This window comes from Hyperolius riggenbachi, chromosome 3 (assembly GCF_040937935.1).
Source record: "Hyperolius riggenbachi isolate aHypRig1 chromosome 3, aHypRig1.pri, whole genome shotgun sequence".
In the NCBI taxonomy this organism is placed as follows: domain Eukaryota; kingdom Metazoa; phylum Chordata; class Amphibia; order Anura; family Hyperoliidae; genus Hyperolius; species Hyperolius riggenbachi.
The window spans coordinates 51,451,769-51,467,812 of record NC_090648.1 but is presented as its reverse complement, the minus strand read 5'-3'; the positions used below and the strand labels follow the sequence as shown (position 1 = coordinate 51,467,812).

The 16,044-nt window shown below is 48.1% G+C and overlaps 1 protein-coding gene across 1 annotated transcript in view; it reads left to right on the top strand.

Annotated features, from left to right (window-relative positions):
• Positions 1-16,044, top strand: part of LOC137562603 (complement C3-like) — a 168,623-nt gene that overhangs the window by 47,865 nt on the left and 104,714 nt on the right. Inside the window, exons 12-14 of the mRNA XM_068274107.1 lie at positions 1,490-1,708; positions 6,876-7,076; positions 11,565-11,726. Of these exons, the coding sequence (XP_068130208.1) occupies positions 1,490-1,708; positions 6,876-7,076; positions 11,565-11,726 (582 nt within the window). The remainder of the gene's footprint in view (positions 1-1,489; positions 1,709-6,875; positions 7,077-11,564; positions 11,727-16,044) is intronic.

The following is a 16,044-nucleotide window of genomic DNA, read 5'->3' as shown; positions in this document are numbered from 1 at the left end:
TTCGGGGCTTGGTGTTAAACGCTCCCATTCAAGTGTATGTTAGCGTTTGTACCAAGCTTTCAAGCGCGTTTGCACGAACGCGGCGTTTGGGTCCCGATTTTCCCTAGCGTTCAAGGAGCCCCTGGAAGCTACATGTAGCTTCCATGGGCGGTTAACCGCGACGGCTAATGTCTCTCTAGGGGAAGAAAAAACGCGACTGCATCCAAACGCAACGCGAATGCTGCTGAAAGCCCGCAACCGTGACGCCAACGAACGCGATGCCTCCAAACGTCCGTCTGAACCAGCCCTTACACTGTTTATAGCAGATGCCTCAAACCTGCTACAGTTGGTCACTGGGTGACTAGTGTTGAAATTTAGAAAGGGGTGGAGCCACAAACAACCAATCAAATTTGCTTAATTTCAATGGGAATATACTAATAATCGATACCAAGGACCCCAAAGCTCATAAACTTAATACTTGAATCACTGTATGTCAAGGTTAGAAACAGTGGGCGGCCCCAACAACTACATTTTTTACATGGGAAAATATACACTGCAACCATTCTTACACTGTTAATGGCAGGGTTCCCAAACTAGACCCAGTTGGCTACTGGGTGGCTGGGATTAATATTTAGAAAGTGGGAGGAGCCTACAACAGCCAATCAAAATTCACCTATTGATTTTTCAAAGGGAATATTTACATTGCTACCATTCTTACAATGTTAATGGCAGAGGCCTCAAACCTGATACAGTCAGTCATTGGGTGACTGGGGTCCACATTCACTAAAGGGGTTGGAGCACCAAACAGCCAATCAGATTTGTTAGATTGATTTCAGGCATTCTGTCATTGGCAGGGTTCTCAACCTTGACACAGTCGGTCACTGGATGATTGGGATTAATAGTCAGGAAACTGGGTGGAGCCTACAACAGCCAATGAAAATTCACCTATTGATTTTCAAGGGGAATATTTACATTGCTGCCATTCTTACACTCTTAATGGCAGATGCCTCAAATCTGGTACAGTCACTCACTGGGAGACTGGGAGTCAAATTCTGTAAAGGGGGCGGACCACAAACAGCCAATCATGCTGAAATCGATTCACAATCTGTTTACAGTAAAGGCAGCCATACGATCCCTCTCTGATCAGATTCGATCAGAGAGGGATCTATCTGTTGGTCGATCAGATTGGCAAATTGACCAGTGTATGGCCACCTTATGTTAGAACATGAATAAAGCAGTTATAAATAAAATGCAAAGTCAGTTCTCAGAGAAAAAAAAGTGTACATTTCGAACGTATAATTTCTTAATGAATAATAATACTTATGCACAAAAGCAAATATGATAACCATATGGCATATGAAAAGTAGGAAAACATGTTTTATTGAATATTATGTCAGGGTTTTATACCACTTTAAGCAAGATAGTAATCATTTGTGTGTGTGTGTATCTGTGTATTTCTGATGCAAATTATCTTGCATATGACTCGTCTGACACCACGTGTTTTCTCTAGGTTCGCACAAATGCGCCGGCGGATCGTGTTAAGGATCACCGCCAAACAACCGGCTCCCTGAAAGTGGCGGCATACAGGTCACAGGGGGGATATGAGAATTTTCTTCACATTAGTGCCGACGTGTCAAATGCCAAACTGGGTGACAACTTTCAAATCAAGTTCAATGTCAGGAACGAAAAACCAGATGTCGAGAAAAGCATCACCCACATCACCTACATGGTAACAACAACTCAAAACAACAGGGCTTAGTCACAAAACGTAAAAAATACAGCAAAGTCCCCATTAACTGAAATTCAGGCACCTAACCTGAGGGATAATGGGACTTGGTTTTGGGGGTGTTTTCAGCCTTTTAAAGGACCCTGAGCGGTAAATAAAAACAAAATTTGGACTTACCTAGGGCTAGCTCCAGCCTCCTCGTAGCCCGCGAGGTCCTTCGGCATCTTCTTCTTCGCTCTCCTGGTCCTGCTGGCGGCTCCGGTAATCGGCCACTTTGTGTAAAGTCGCGTGTGCACGCCCCCGTCACATCATCACGCCGGTCACCGTAAGCCTCCTGCACATGTTCAGTGTTTAGAGAACCACGCATGTGCAGGAGGCTTACAGCCACCGGTGTGATTACGTGACAGTCACGCACTTAAGACTTTACCCAAAGTTGCCGATTACCAGAGTCGCCAGCGGGACCAGGATAGGGAAGATGATGATGCCGGAGGACCTCGTGGGCTACGTTTGGGTGGAGGAAACCCCGTGTAAGTTCCAATTTCATTTTTATTTACCGCTCAGGGTCCCTTTAAATACTCACTGAGCCGCCAGCGACGTCTTGCAGTCTTCCTCTTGCTCCTAGCAGCTTCTGGCGTCCGTGCACAGCTCCCGGCATGTCACATGACCCAATGCAGGTCAGTTGACACATCGGGGTGCATGGTGGAAGCCGGAAAGCTGCTGGGAGTCCTCTGGGAGCAAGAGGAAGGATGCGAGGCTCCACCGGAGGCTCGGTGAGTATTTAGGGGATGAGGTTTTTGCTTTTAAGGCTCAAGCAGCCGGCAAGCACATGAATCCGGTATCAGGCAATCCCCGCCAGTGCCGGATACTGGGGACTCTGCTGTATAAAGCATTAATGGTGTGATGTTTAGCAATCTTTTTTTCGATATGATTGTGTTTCGATTAAAACCAGTTGCGTGCGGTCCGGTATTAGTCATGAAGAGAATCTGACAACATAACAAAATAAGTTGTTTAGAGGATACCTTTAATGACTAACTGTACAAGATGTCTCTGCAAACTTTCAAAACTTTAAGTTTCTTCTTCAGGAATGTTCTGAACCAAGTTCTGTATCAGACCTGAAGGATAAACTTATCTGAAGAAGAAACCCCTAATGCCGATCGGCGTTGGGAGGGTGGCAGCCCCAGGACCGCCTAACACCGAGAGGAGTCAAGTCCTGGGACAGGGTTTTGCAGGGAATCGTGCACGGTGATGCGCGCGCATCTCTGCTTGAGTGACTCCGTCATCAGTCTACCAGCAGCGATTGCCACTATTAAACTGTTAGACAGCAAAACCGCTGACTATTTACATTGTACAGCGCTGCGATCTACGGCAGCGCTGTGCTGGGGACAGCCGTGTCACTCGGATGTACCCTAGGGAGGCTCAGAGAGCAATCGACTCTCATAGGCTGATGCCTATGAGAGAGATCACTGTGATTGGCTGTTGGGGGGAAGGGCGGGAGGGGGGAAATAAAAATAGGAAAATAAAAAATAAATAAATAAATAAATAAATAAACATTGTAGAAGCGAACAGAGCCCACCAACATAATTCTCTGTTGGTGGGCAGAAAAGGGTGGGGGGGGGGATTCACTTGTGCGTGCAGTTGTATGGCTCTGCAGTGAGCTTTTAAAGCTGCAGAGCCCTAAATTGTAAAAAATAGCCTGGTCACTAGGGGGGTGTAAGCCTGCGGTCCTGAAGTGGTTAAAGTATTTCATATTTGTGCCTCTATCTACCGTTTACTATGCTGAAATGGAAAGTGAGCACTATAATAGGGCAATTATAATGGGGGTAATTAGAAAACTACAATGCCACTTGTCACGAGTGACCACACCCACCTTTTGTCCACATCTCCGCCTACTTCCCGTTCTATTGTTCAATGTCCAGCTCTGATCCCAACTAGAAGGTTCTATTACATTTTTTGCAGATAACTTGATTTACGAACCTAATTGCAGTTATCCATTCAGGCCAGTTTCACACTGCAAACTGGCATCCGCAATGCGGTGCGGCCAGAAATAAGCCTTCAGTGAACATTGTGTTAGTGAACGGTCTTCCCTGTCTGGCCACCAGCCAAGCAGGAAGTGACATGCGCTTGCAGCCACTTCCTTCTTCGAGTATGCTGAAGTGTATTGTTAACCTGCCTGGCGTACTGATTCCCGCGGCCGCAGGGCGTTTTTTGCAAAAAAAATTTAAAATTTATCATGTAGCTAGCCTAGCACTAGCGACATGAATCCCCCCTCCCTGCGGCGTCCCTCCCACCCCTCCGATCGCCGGCGGCGCAATCACCCGTTCTGAACGGGATTTCCAGGAGGGCTTCCCCCGTTGCCATGGTGACGATCGTCGTGACGTCATCGACGTCATGGACATCATGACGTCACAGAGAGTCCCGATCCACCCCTCAGTGCTGCATGGCACTGATTGGCCAGGCAGCGCACGGGGTCTGGGGGGGGGGAGGCTGCATCGCGGCGGTTAGCGGAGGATCGATGGCGATCAGGCACAACACGCACCAAGCAAAGTGCTTTCTGCGTGTTTTCAAAAAAATTTATCAAATCGGCCCAGCGGGGCCTGAGCTGCGACCTCCGGCGTCTCTGGACGAGCCTAGCTCGTCCAGAACGCCAGGGAGGTTAAAAAAATACATAGCATGTGCGCCGCAACATCACAATGACAACTATTTAACTAATTCAACTATTTAAAAAAAACCTGCGTACCGCAACGTGGGAAGTATAAACTTCCCTATAGGCATACCCCCCAACCGTCCCGTTTTCGTCGGGATTCTCCCGATTTGGGGGGGCCCTCCCACTATCCCGGGCCCCCCCCCTCTTGAATCCCGACGGCTGGCAGAGAATAGAGGCGGAAAAACTGATCGAGGCTCCAGCCGCGGTACTGAGGGATGCGGGAGCCCGGCTTCAATACTTCCTCCCTCCCTCCCTCTCTGAATGCCCCCTAATGTATGTCCGTGTGCCCCCCTCTCCTCCCCTCCCTATAGGCAGAGTGAGCGCAGCGGAGCGGGCAGTCGGGTCCTCTTACCGCTGATGCACGCATACTGTCTCTGGCATTGGACCTCCATGTGCTTCCTGTTTACTATGACGTCACAGGAAGCACATGGAGGTCCGATGCCAGAGACAGTTTGCGTGCATCAGCGGTAAGAGGACCCGACTGCCCGCTCCGCTGCGCTCACTCTGCCTATAGGGAGGGGAGGAGAGGGGGGCACACAGACATACATTTGGGGGCATTCACAGAGGGAGGGAGGGAGGAAGTATTGAAGCCGGGCTCCCGCATCCCTCATTACCGCGGCTGGAGCCTCGATCAGTTTTTCCTCCTCCATTCTCTGCCCAGGCGCCCCCCCACCTAAAAGTGGCACCCTCCTCCCCACCCACGGTGACGGGCATTCTCCCCCCCTCCACTGACAACCCCCCTAATTAATGTTAATCACATAAGGGGACACTGGGGGCACATTAGGAGGGAGGGAGGGAGAAGCTTAATAGCGTCCATGCGGCATCCATGCCGCATACGCATCCCCGGGCTGGTGCCTCGATCGGGTTTTCTTTTCCTCCCCTCGGCCACCCTCACCACCCTCCTCCCCCTCCCACTGGCACCCTCCCTTTCGGGAGTAATTAATTAAAAAATTTTAATAAAAAATAAATAAAAAATAAATAAATAAAATAAATTAGTGGGCGTGACTAGGGGGTTGGGGGTGTGGCCTAAGTGTCCCGCTTTCGACACTTAAAATGTTGGGAGGTATGCCTATAGGGATTCATTAGGCTGTGGTAGCAGTGCGGCAATTTGCAGTGTGAAAGGGCCCTCAAGCTAATGGGAAGTAAAAACAAACAAACAGATACCCATGGAAAGAAAAGGCTCTGGGTCCTATTGAGCACAGTTCCCCAACCCTGTCCTGAAGGTCCACCAACAGTACATGATTTGCAGAAAACCACAAACATGCACAGGTGAGGTAATTAGTGTGTCAGCACAGCTGATTATCTATAATAATCCGAATAATAATAATCCAAACATTTGTATAGCGCTTTTCTCCTGTCGGACTCAAAGCGCTCAAGAGCTGCAGCCGCTGGGACGTGCTCAAGAGGCCACCCTGAAGTGTTAGGGAGTCTTGCCTTGAACTCCTTACTGAATAGGTACTTGACCTATCCAGGATTCAAACCCTGGTCTCCCATGTCAAAGGCAGAGCCCTTAACCAGTACTCTATCCAGCCACTACCTCTGTGGCTTTCCACAAAACATGCAGTGTAGGTGGGCCTTCAGCACAGAGTTGGGGAACACTACTATAGAGCATTCCTGTTACTCTCACGGTCCCCTTGTTTCAGCAATGTCACTCCCGTTTTAATCCCCACCCGAAGACGGGCGGCTCTGTACCGCACATGCGTGAGCGTGCGCCAGCGCAGGCGCAGTTTAAAGCCACCCGTCTTCTGGAGCACTCAGGCTCCCGAAGACTTCCGAAGCCTCCTGCGGAGGCAGATCGGTCAAATGCTCTAACTTAGGCTATTCCCCCTTCGGCCTTGTGTCAAGTTTAACTCCTTACTAAATAACCTAAACATGCACTGCCTGTTGGATACTGTATATTTCCCCACCTCTTGTCTCACCCCTCCCCTCCCAATTCCTTTAGATTGTAAGCTTGCAAGGGCAGAGCTCTCTTACCCTTGTGTGTCTTGGATTTTGTTGTTCATTTCATAGCTTGCACTCTGTTGTACATTTCATTCATCATGTTACATCTGTCATTGTAATCACCTGTTCTGTATGTTGTACTGTTGTCCATATTCGATGTATATCATTGTCTGTATCATTATGTATATTATTGTATCATTATGTACCCCTTGTTTGTTTTCCTACTATGTACAGCGCCACGGAAAATGTTGGCATTTTATAAATAAATAATAATAATTATACTGCTACCAGGGGTGACAGCGCTGGAATGCAGGGAGCGTGAGAGGAGCGGGAAGGCTCTATAAAACCCAGAGCCTTCCCTCTCCTTAGGTAAGTATCTGTTTGTTTTTTTGGTTTGTTTGTTTGTTTTTTTGCTTTCCATTAGCATTCATTCTATATGTCTTTTGAAATACTATGGCTTTTGCCACCTCTGTTTTTTTCTAGTTCACTTCTGAGTATTAATAAAATGTTGTGTTCCTCCCACAGGTCATCAGCAAAGGTCGGGTCATCAAAATAGAGCGCATAGCGCGTCAGCCAGGACAGACACTTATTGTCACTTCATTGGTTGTCACAAAGGAGCACATCCCATCTTTCCGTCTGCTGGCGTATTATGTGGTGCCCGGCGCTGCACAAGAGATCATATCAGATGCCCTCTGGGTGCCGGTCACAGATTCTTGCATCAAACAGGTAAAGCTCATTGTAAGACCCTTAACAAACAGATGTGCACTCATCATTCAAGGGCATAACCTGCTTGGTCACTTCAGTTGGAGATATTAAACAACAGGGCAGTTTCTAGGCTAAATTGCACCCAGGGCAAGGGTGTAAAAATTGCGCCCCCTTCCCCCCATCCCAATGGACTCGCAAACCCTTACTCTTTAGGGACAGTCACAAAGCCACAGGTCACAAGTAGATCTGCTTATTTACTAGTGACCAGACGCTCATCCAGGAGGAAGCTGGGACCAATAAAACACACAGATGAAGAGAGCCCGGAAAGCCAACTCCTCCATGGGAGCCGCGCACTGACAGCCTGCAGTACCGCTACAGGACATCAGGTGTCATCACGCGGTGATGACATGATGACGACTTGACGTTGGACTCAGGCAGCCCAGGAGGAGTCCAGGAAGGTGATTGCGCTGGTAATCTTCCTTCTTTTTCCATTTGGCTGCACCTCAGGTCACCAGCTCCATAGCGGTTATGTCCTTCTGCATGTGCCCCCCCCCGTCTTCTATTTGCCGGTCTTTGCCCAGGGCGGTCGCCCTACCTGCATTGCCCAAGAAACAGCCCTGTTAAACAACACTGTCCTCCAACTTTCCTCTGTTGATTTTCATATATCTGGGGTAATGTATGTGCATTTCACAAGTGTTGGCGATACCATGTGCCTAATTTCATGTTTGCTTAATTTCATGTGTGATAGGTACCATTTGCTGCTTTTTAACAAACGGGGAAGGTAAAGTTTGGTGCATTTCATGTGTGGGAGGTAATGTTTGCCGCATCTCATGTTTGCTGCATTTCATGTGTTGGAGGTAACGCTTGCTGCATCTCATGTTTGCTGCATTTCATGTGTGGGAGGTAACGTTTGCCACATCTCATGTTTGCTGCATTTCATGTGTTGGATCATGCAACGTTTGCCGAATCTCATGTTTGCTGCATTTCATGTGTTGGAGGTAACGTTTGCCGCATCTCATGTTTGCTGCAATTCATGTGTTGGAGGTAACATTTGCCACATCTCATGTTTGCTGCATTTCATGTGTTGGATCATGTAACATTTGCCGAATCTCATGTTTGCTGCATTTCATGTGTGGGAGGTAACGTTTGCCGCATCTCATGTTTCCTGCATTTTATGTGTGGGAGGTAATGTTTGCTGCATCTCATGTTTGCTGCATTTCATGTGTGGGAAGTAACGTTTGCCGCATCTCATGTTTCCTGCATTTTATGTGTGGGAGGTAATGTTTGCCGCATCTCATGTTTGCTGCATTTCATGTGTTGTAGGTAACATTTTCTGCTTTTATTTGATTAAAGGCTGCATTCGCTTTTATTTGATTTGATTAAAGGCTGCACTCGCTACTTTGGGCTTAATGCTGCAGCATTTAAAGAGACTCTGTAACAAAAACAAAAAGTTCCCCTGGGGTGTACTCACTTCGGTAGGGGGAAGCCTCTGGATCCTATCGAGGCTTCCCCTGTCCTCCTGTGTCCCACAGCAGTCTCGCTGCAGCCCATGGAACGCACAGCTGACAATTTGGCAGGCTGCGCAATATTTACCTTTTCTGGCTCCAGCGGGGGTACCGTTCAGGGAGCTTTATCGCTGCCGCCGTGGGACACAGGAGGACGGGGGAAGCCTCGATGCGATCTACCAAGGTGAGTACCCCCAGGGGTATTTGTTTAGTTACAGATTTTCTTTAACATTTTGTTTTTGATGAATGTTTTCTAATTTGAGTTACGGTGTTACATTACAGTTAGCTCTTGTGAGGATCCGCTTCTCAGGCGATTGCGTTCTCACTCGGTTTCCTTTGTTGTATGTCCGCCGTCGCAGGTGGCGGCTAGATTGGTGGACATACATACATTCCTCATCTGTGCTTATTCGGTCTTGTGTCGCTGTTAGCAATCGCTATCTCTGGCGATTGCCTTCTCACTTTATCTTCGTGGTTGTGTGTTCATCGTCGCAGGGTGGCGACTAGTTTGGTGGACACACATACCCTCTGTCGCTTTGATCTCTCCCTTTCAGGGTTATCTTGCCCTGCGTTCTTCCCTTCGTACAATTCCTGTCTGGCATCTGTGGCAGGGCAGAGGAGCTGTTCCTCTGCACTCCACAGCTCCACCTGTCGACAGGAATTTCCCTCTACAGGTGCATTGCACCTTCTGCTGGGTTCCCTCAAATTACACGCTTGTGGAGGATTTCCGCAGTGTCAGCGCACGTCTTGTGCGCTGATCATGGAGAGAATTCCACAATCGTTACAGCTCTGTCCACCTCATGTCATGCCTACGACCACCCCCTCCCCCCTTCCCCATCCCAGGCTGGACTCAGAATTATGTCATCTTAAAGGGACAGTTTATTGAAAAGTATGCTTTTCCATGAATCCCATATCAGTTATTTAATATGTGTTAAAAAAAGTAGATGATAACACTAATTCTGCTTTTCAAGAGAGCTGAGCTGCATCATTACCATGCTCTATGCGACGGACTTCACTGATAGTAGCAGACACTCCAGCTAATTTATAACTAACGGCAGGCTCATACTCTACAGAGAGCCATGCTGTTTTCACATGTAACTAGCTAGGTAAATAAACAAACAGGCTACTAAGTAAGTAACTAATTAGCAGCCTGTTTTAGCTATGTAGTTAGCTAGTTACACGTGAGAACAGCACGGCTCTCTGTAGTGTGTGAGCCAGCCATTATAAATCAGCTGGGGTGTCTGCTACAATCAGTTACCGGTAGGTCCGTCGCATAGAGCATGGTAATGACGCAACTCAGCTCTCTTGGAAAGCAGAATTAGTGTTATTATCTACTTTTTTTTTTAACACAAGGGCCTCGATTCATAAAAGTCAGTGTGGTAGTTCAGAGATGGGCGGGAAATTACCACTAGCGGTAAATGAGGGTTTTTGCAGTGAATTCATTAAAAAAATTCTGAGTGCGAGGCGATTGCGATAGCAGTCGGTAAGTGTGCGGTGTGGTGCGGAAAGCTGTCGGTATAATTTGCTGAGTGCGGTAGTTTGCCGCTGACTTCCTAATGACAAGGTGCATGCTGGGTAGAAGTGGGCAGTTTTAGACACATGTGACTATATAATTATTCTTATAAATTATCTAACTCTGTACGATTTCTAAAAGCCTGGGTGATATTACCACCACCCTTCCTCCTCTGTATCCTTAAAAATTCCATAACAGTACGTTGAAAGGTCTCCATTTGTCACCTAAAATGCTACTGTGTAGCGCAAATTGTTATCAACATGTTATTTATCTCTTCCTTACTCCCCCCCCCCCCCCCCCCTTTTTTCATGAATACACTTCATTCAGTTTACCGACAAAAACAACGTTTTCATTACCGCACTATTACTGCATACCGTAAAACATGCGTAAAACTTGCATTAAATTTTATGAATCCACTATCAACAACATACCATGCGGTAATTTACTGCTTGGGCGATAACGCATGCGGCAATGCTTTATGAATCGAGGCCAAGGTCTATGGAGAAATGTATGCTCTCTATATTAAATAACTGATATAGGGTTAATGGAAAAGCATAATTTTCAATAAACTGCCCCTTTAAAGAGAGTCTGATGCAAGAATAAATCTCGCTTCAGACCTCATAGATAGCAGGGGCACGTGTGCCCCTGCTAAACCGCCGCTATCCCGCGGCTAAACGAGGGTCCCTGTCCCCCCAAATCCCCTCCGTAATGCGGGGGAGCGCTTCCTGGTTGGGGCAGGGCTAACCGCCGCAGCCCTGCCCCACGCGCGTCTGTCATCACGTATCTCCGCCTCTCCCCCGCCCCTCTCAGTCTTCTTTCACTGAGAAGGGCGGGGGAGAGGTGGCGATGCGCCGCTGACAGGCGCCACTGGAGGCAGGGCTGCAGTCGTTAGCCCTGCCTCCAGGAGCGACCAAGTCTGCGACCTAGTGTCGCAGTGGGGGGTTTGGGGGTCGAGGGACCCCCGTTTAGCGGCGCTGTTGCGGCGGTTTAGCACCCCTGCTAACTATGAGCTCTGAAGCGAGATTTATTCTCGCTTCAGAGTCTCTTTAAGTGGTTAAAGTGGACCTGAAGGAAAACAAAGAGAAATGCACCCTGTATGTATTTAGAGAGTTTAGCCTGTCTAATTCTCCCTTATCTGTGACTAATCACATGTTGAGCAGCTAATTTGTAAGCACAGGATGTTAACCCTATGTCTGCTTCCATGGAAACAAGAAGTAGACACACTGCAGATTTATTGCAGGATTTGTATCAGCTGTAACAAAGAAAATTCGTTTTCTTTAAAGGCTGTCATGCTGTTGCTTATCTTTTAGAGCAGAGAGGAAGTTCTGAGTTCAGGTCCGCTTTAATAGTATTATAATGCACAACTGCTTGTGTACCGCTGATTGCACTGATGTAATAGGAATGGGAGCCAAACAGCGTACCTGAGAAATGGCCCGGGTATATGAAGTTCAGTACCTTTAATCTCAACAAGGGTCTTTTCCCTTCCTTATACAGCTGCAGCTGACTGAAGATCCCCGACAAATAACCCAGGACCCTCAGCCAGGGACACCAGTATATCTGAAGCTTACGGGAGACCCTAAAGCCAGCGTCGGGCTGGTGGCTGTCGATAAAGCTGTCTTTGTTCTGAACAAGAAGAACGTACTGTCACAAAGCAAGGTGAGGACACCAGCAGGGGAATAACTACAAATCATGGGGCCCCCAGAAAAACTTTGATGGGCCCCCCCAGAGTTGACACCCCTTCCCTGGCCTATCCCTGGTGATACTCACAGCCTGGGGGCCCGTCTCACAATGGTAATAAGACAAGTGTGGCCATCAAAATCTTCACACCCATAACAAGTGTAGCCACAAAAACACCTGATCTGAAGGATGGACCTCTTTATCAGAAGGAGTGAAGCATTAGTTGGGGCCCCCTTACAGCTCTTGGCCCCCCTGCAGTCACTGGGGCTGCTCCCCTGAAGTCACACCCCTCGCATGCAAGTGTAAGGGTGCCCATACAGCACCCGTGTTTTGGGTGCCGATCGACCTTCCGATCCAATAATTTTATGGAAACGGAGGAGAATCGCTGCTGCAACATGGCCTCCAGATTGTTCTTTCGATCGATCCCTATCTGAGATCGGTTGAAAGGAGCAATCGGACATGGCATAAGGTCACAAGGGCACGGTCAGATGCATAGTTTTCTCGATGACCAACGGACTTTACGAGCCCCCGGCCAGTGTCCCCCAAAGTGTATGCATCCCCCTGTGCCCATGTGTCACTCCGGCAGGTTTCCTGACCTCCTTAAAGGGGCACTATGGCGAAAAATTTTAAAATTTAAAATATGTGCAAACATATATAAATAAGAAGTACATTTTTTTCAGAGTAAAATGAGCCATTTGTACTATGTTGCTGTCACTTACAGTAGGTAGTAGAAATATGACAAAAGTTACAGGTTTTGGACTAGTCCATCTCTTCATAGGGGATTCTCAGCGATTTATTTATTTTCAAAAGCACTTAGTGAATGGCAGTTGCTCCGTCCAACTGCCAAAAAACTGTGTAGCGAGCAGGGAAGCTGGCCAGCATCTTTGTATAAATCCTTTTTTGGGAATATCTTTATGAAAAATAAAATTCTTGCTTAGAATCCCCTATGAAGAGATGGACTAGAGTAGACCAAAACCTGTCGGTTCTGTCAGATTTCTACTACCTACTGTAAGTGACAGCAACATAGGAGAAAATTAATGTATGGCCCATTTTACTTTGGAAAAAAACATAATTCTTATTTGTCTATGTTTGCACATATTTAAAATTTTACAATTTTTTGCCATAGTGCCCCTTTAATGCTGAATACTCACCCAAGGACAGGCATTCCCCAATCCTTCTTCCTCCCCACGGGAACACGCAACGGGCGCAAACAAGAGTTCAGACGATTGCGGCACTTTGTGTGGGAGGGTCGGGGATCTTAAAGATCCAATCTGCTATGACGGTTGTTTTCGCCGCACATCACAAAGCGTCATTCGCCTAATCACAGTTGTCAGAGGAATTGCGCACAACATCACAACGTGAGCCTTAAAGAGAACCCAAGGTGAACCTGGGGTCAAAAGTCAAATACTAACCTAAGGAGATGGACACTTCCCACACTGCTGCTACTCGGGACCCTCCTGCACAATTGCCGATTTACTGCGGAGGCTTGGCCATGCTTGCACGGGCACAGTGCGGCCGTCCACATATTTTTCGTGGAATCCCACAAGAGCTTGTCAGATTCCTCTGGGGGTCCGCGCTTAACATAACATCTCATCCTCCCATCTGAGCGTGGCAGCAGCTGCCCATCGGGGGGTCATGTGACAGTTTTGTGCTACAGAATCGCCACAACATGTTTCAGCAGCCGACACATGTATGGTTATGAATGCTGCCATTCTATTGCAACACATGGCAAATACAATAAAAAGTCAAAAAAGTCAACAATTGGGAAAAGTGCTTGACTTCACTAAATCTGATTCACAGGCCGACTAAAATCACAACCAATAACCGCTTCGGCAAACATCAATGTAGGAATCACACCCAATATAATAGAACCAAGTCTATATGCTTCTGAACTAAGGCAGGCGGACAGCCGAGTCACCGGTAAGTATTCTAAGAGAAGGAAACCAAAAAAGACATACAGGTGAAACTCAAAAAATTAGAATATCGTGCAAAAGTCCATTTATATCAGTAATTCAACTTAAAAGGTGAAACTAATATATGAAATAGACTCATTACATGGAAAGAGCGATAATTCAAGCCTTTATTTGTTATAATTTTGATGATTATGGCTTACAGCTTATGGCAGCCATTCTCAACCGGGGTCCGCGGAACCCTGTGGTATACTTCCGCTGCTTGCGGCGGAGGGATACCAGCTAAAACTGTATTTCCCGAAGCCACTTGCATAGTTCCGGCTTGGCGCGTCAGTATGAAGAGGAAGGATCGTAGCAAGACATATGTAATTATGGCGGTTTTATTTTTTAGTGCACCTAGAGATCAGCGGGGAGCAGGGAACAGGGGAATGGAGGGATGGCAGCCTAGCTAAACATGCAAGCTGTTTGTGGGGACATGAGGAGAAGAGTTTGGGGCAGATTTATAAAGGGGAGCAGCATATTGGGAAGCTCAATTACAACAGCAATGTTTGTGGGGCAGAGCTGTACAGGGGAGCAGTGTTTGTGGGGCAGAACTTTACGGGGGAGCAGTGTTTGTGGTGCAGAGCTGTACAGGGGAGCAGTGTTTGTGGGGCAGAACTATACAGTGGGGCAGAGCTGTACAGGAGAGCAGTTTGTGGGGCAAAACTGTACAGTGGAGCAGTGTTTGTGGGGCAGAGCTGTACGGGGGAGCAGTGTTTGTGGGGCAGAGCTGTACAGGGGAGCAGTGTTTGTGGGGCAGAGCTGTATGGGGGAGCAGTGTTTGTGGGGCAGAGGTGTACAGGGGAGCAGTGTTTGTGGGGCAGAGCTGTATGGGGGAGCAGTGTTTGTGGGGCAGAGCTGTACGGGGGAGCAGTGTTTGTGGGGCAGAGCTGTACAGGGGAGCAGTGTTTGTGGGGCAGAGCTGTATGGGGGAGCAGTGTTTGTGGGGCAGAGGTGTACAGGGGAGCAGTGTTTGTGGGGCAGAGCTGTATGGGGGAGCAGTGTTTGTGGGGCAGAGCTGTACAGGGGAGCAGTGTTTGTGGGGCAGAGCTGTACGGGGGAGCAGTGTTTGTGGGGCAGAGCTGTACAGGGGAGCAGTGTTTGTGGGGCAGAGCTGTATGGGGGAGCAGTGTTTGTGGGGCAGAGGTGTACAGGGGAGCAGTGTTTGTGGGGCAGAGCTGTATGGGGGAGCAGTGTTTGTGGGGCAGAGCTGTACAGAGGAGCAGTGTTTGTGGGGCAGAGCTGTACGGGGGAGCAGTGTTTGCGGGGCAGAGCTGTACAGGGGAGCAGTGTTTGTGGGGCAGAGCTGTACAGGGGAGCAGTGTTTGTGGGGCAGAGCTGTATGGGGGAGCAGTGTTTGTGGGGCAGAGGTGTACAGGGGAGCAGTGTTTGTGGGGCAGAGCTGTACGGGGGAGCAGTGTTTGTGGGGCAGAGGTGTACAGGGGAGCAGTGTTTGTGGGGCAGAACTGTACAGGGGAGAAGTGTTTGTGGAGCAGAGCTGTACAGAGGAGCAGTGTTTGTGGGGCAGAGCTGTATGGGGGAGCAGTGTTTGTGGGGCAGAGGTGTACGGGGGAGCAGTGTTTGTGGGGCAGAGCTGTATGGGGGAGCAGTGTTTGTGGGGCAGAGCTGTACGGGGGAGCAGTGTTTGTGAGGCAGAGCTGTACAGGGGAGCAGTGTTTGTGGGGCAGAGCTGTACGGGGGAGCAGTGTTTGTGGGGCAGAGGTGTACAGGGGAGCAGTGTTTGTGGGGCAGAGGTGTACAGGGGAGCAGTGTTTGTGGGGCAGAACTGTACAGGGGAGAAGTGTTTGTGGAGCAGAGCTGTACAGAGGAGCAGTGTTTGTGGGGGGGGGGGGGGGGGTAGCAGATGCATTTGTGACGTTGGGATTCATGGTTTCTGCAAATGTCAAACTAGGGCCCATAATTGCTGTATTTATCATATGAGGGCTCATGATCTCTGCATTTGACACCTGGGTGCTCATGTCTATAATATTTGTCATGTGGGGCTCATGATTGCATATATATATAGCAGGGGTTCCTCGGGTTCCGAAAATTTTTCGAAGGGTTCCTCAAGCCAAAAAAGGTTGAGAAAGGCTGCCTTATGAGAACCCCAAAATCTAAATCTCACACTATCAGAATACTGTGAAAAGGTTCAATATTCTAGGCTGAAAGTGTCCGACTCTAATCAGCTAATTCATCCAAAACACCTGCAAAGGGTTCCCATTTCATATATTAGTTTCACCTTTTAAGTTAAATAACTCAATTAAATGGTCTTTTGCACGACATTCTAATTTTTCACCTGTATAGCGCCATTATGGCGAGAGAAAATATTTTATTAATGAACAAACACA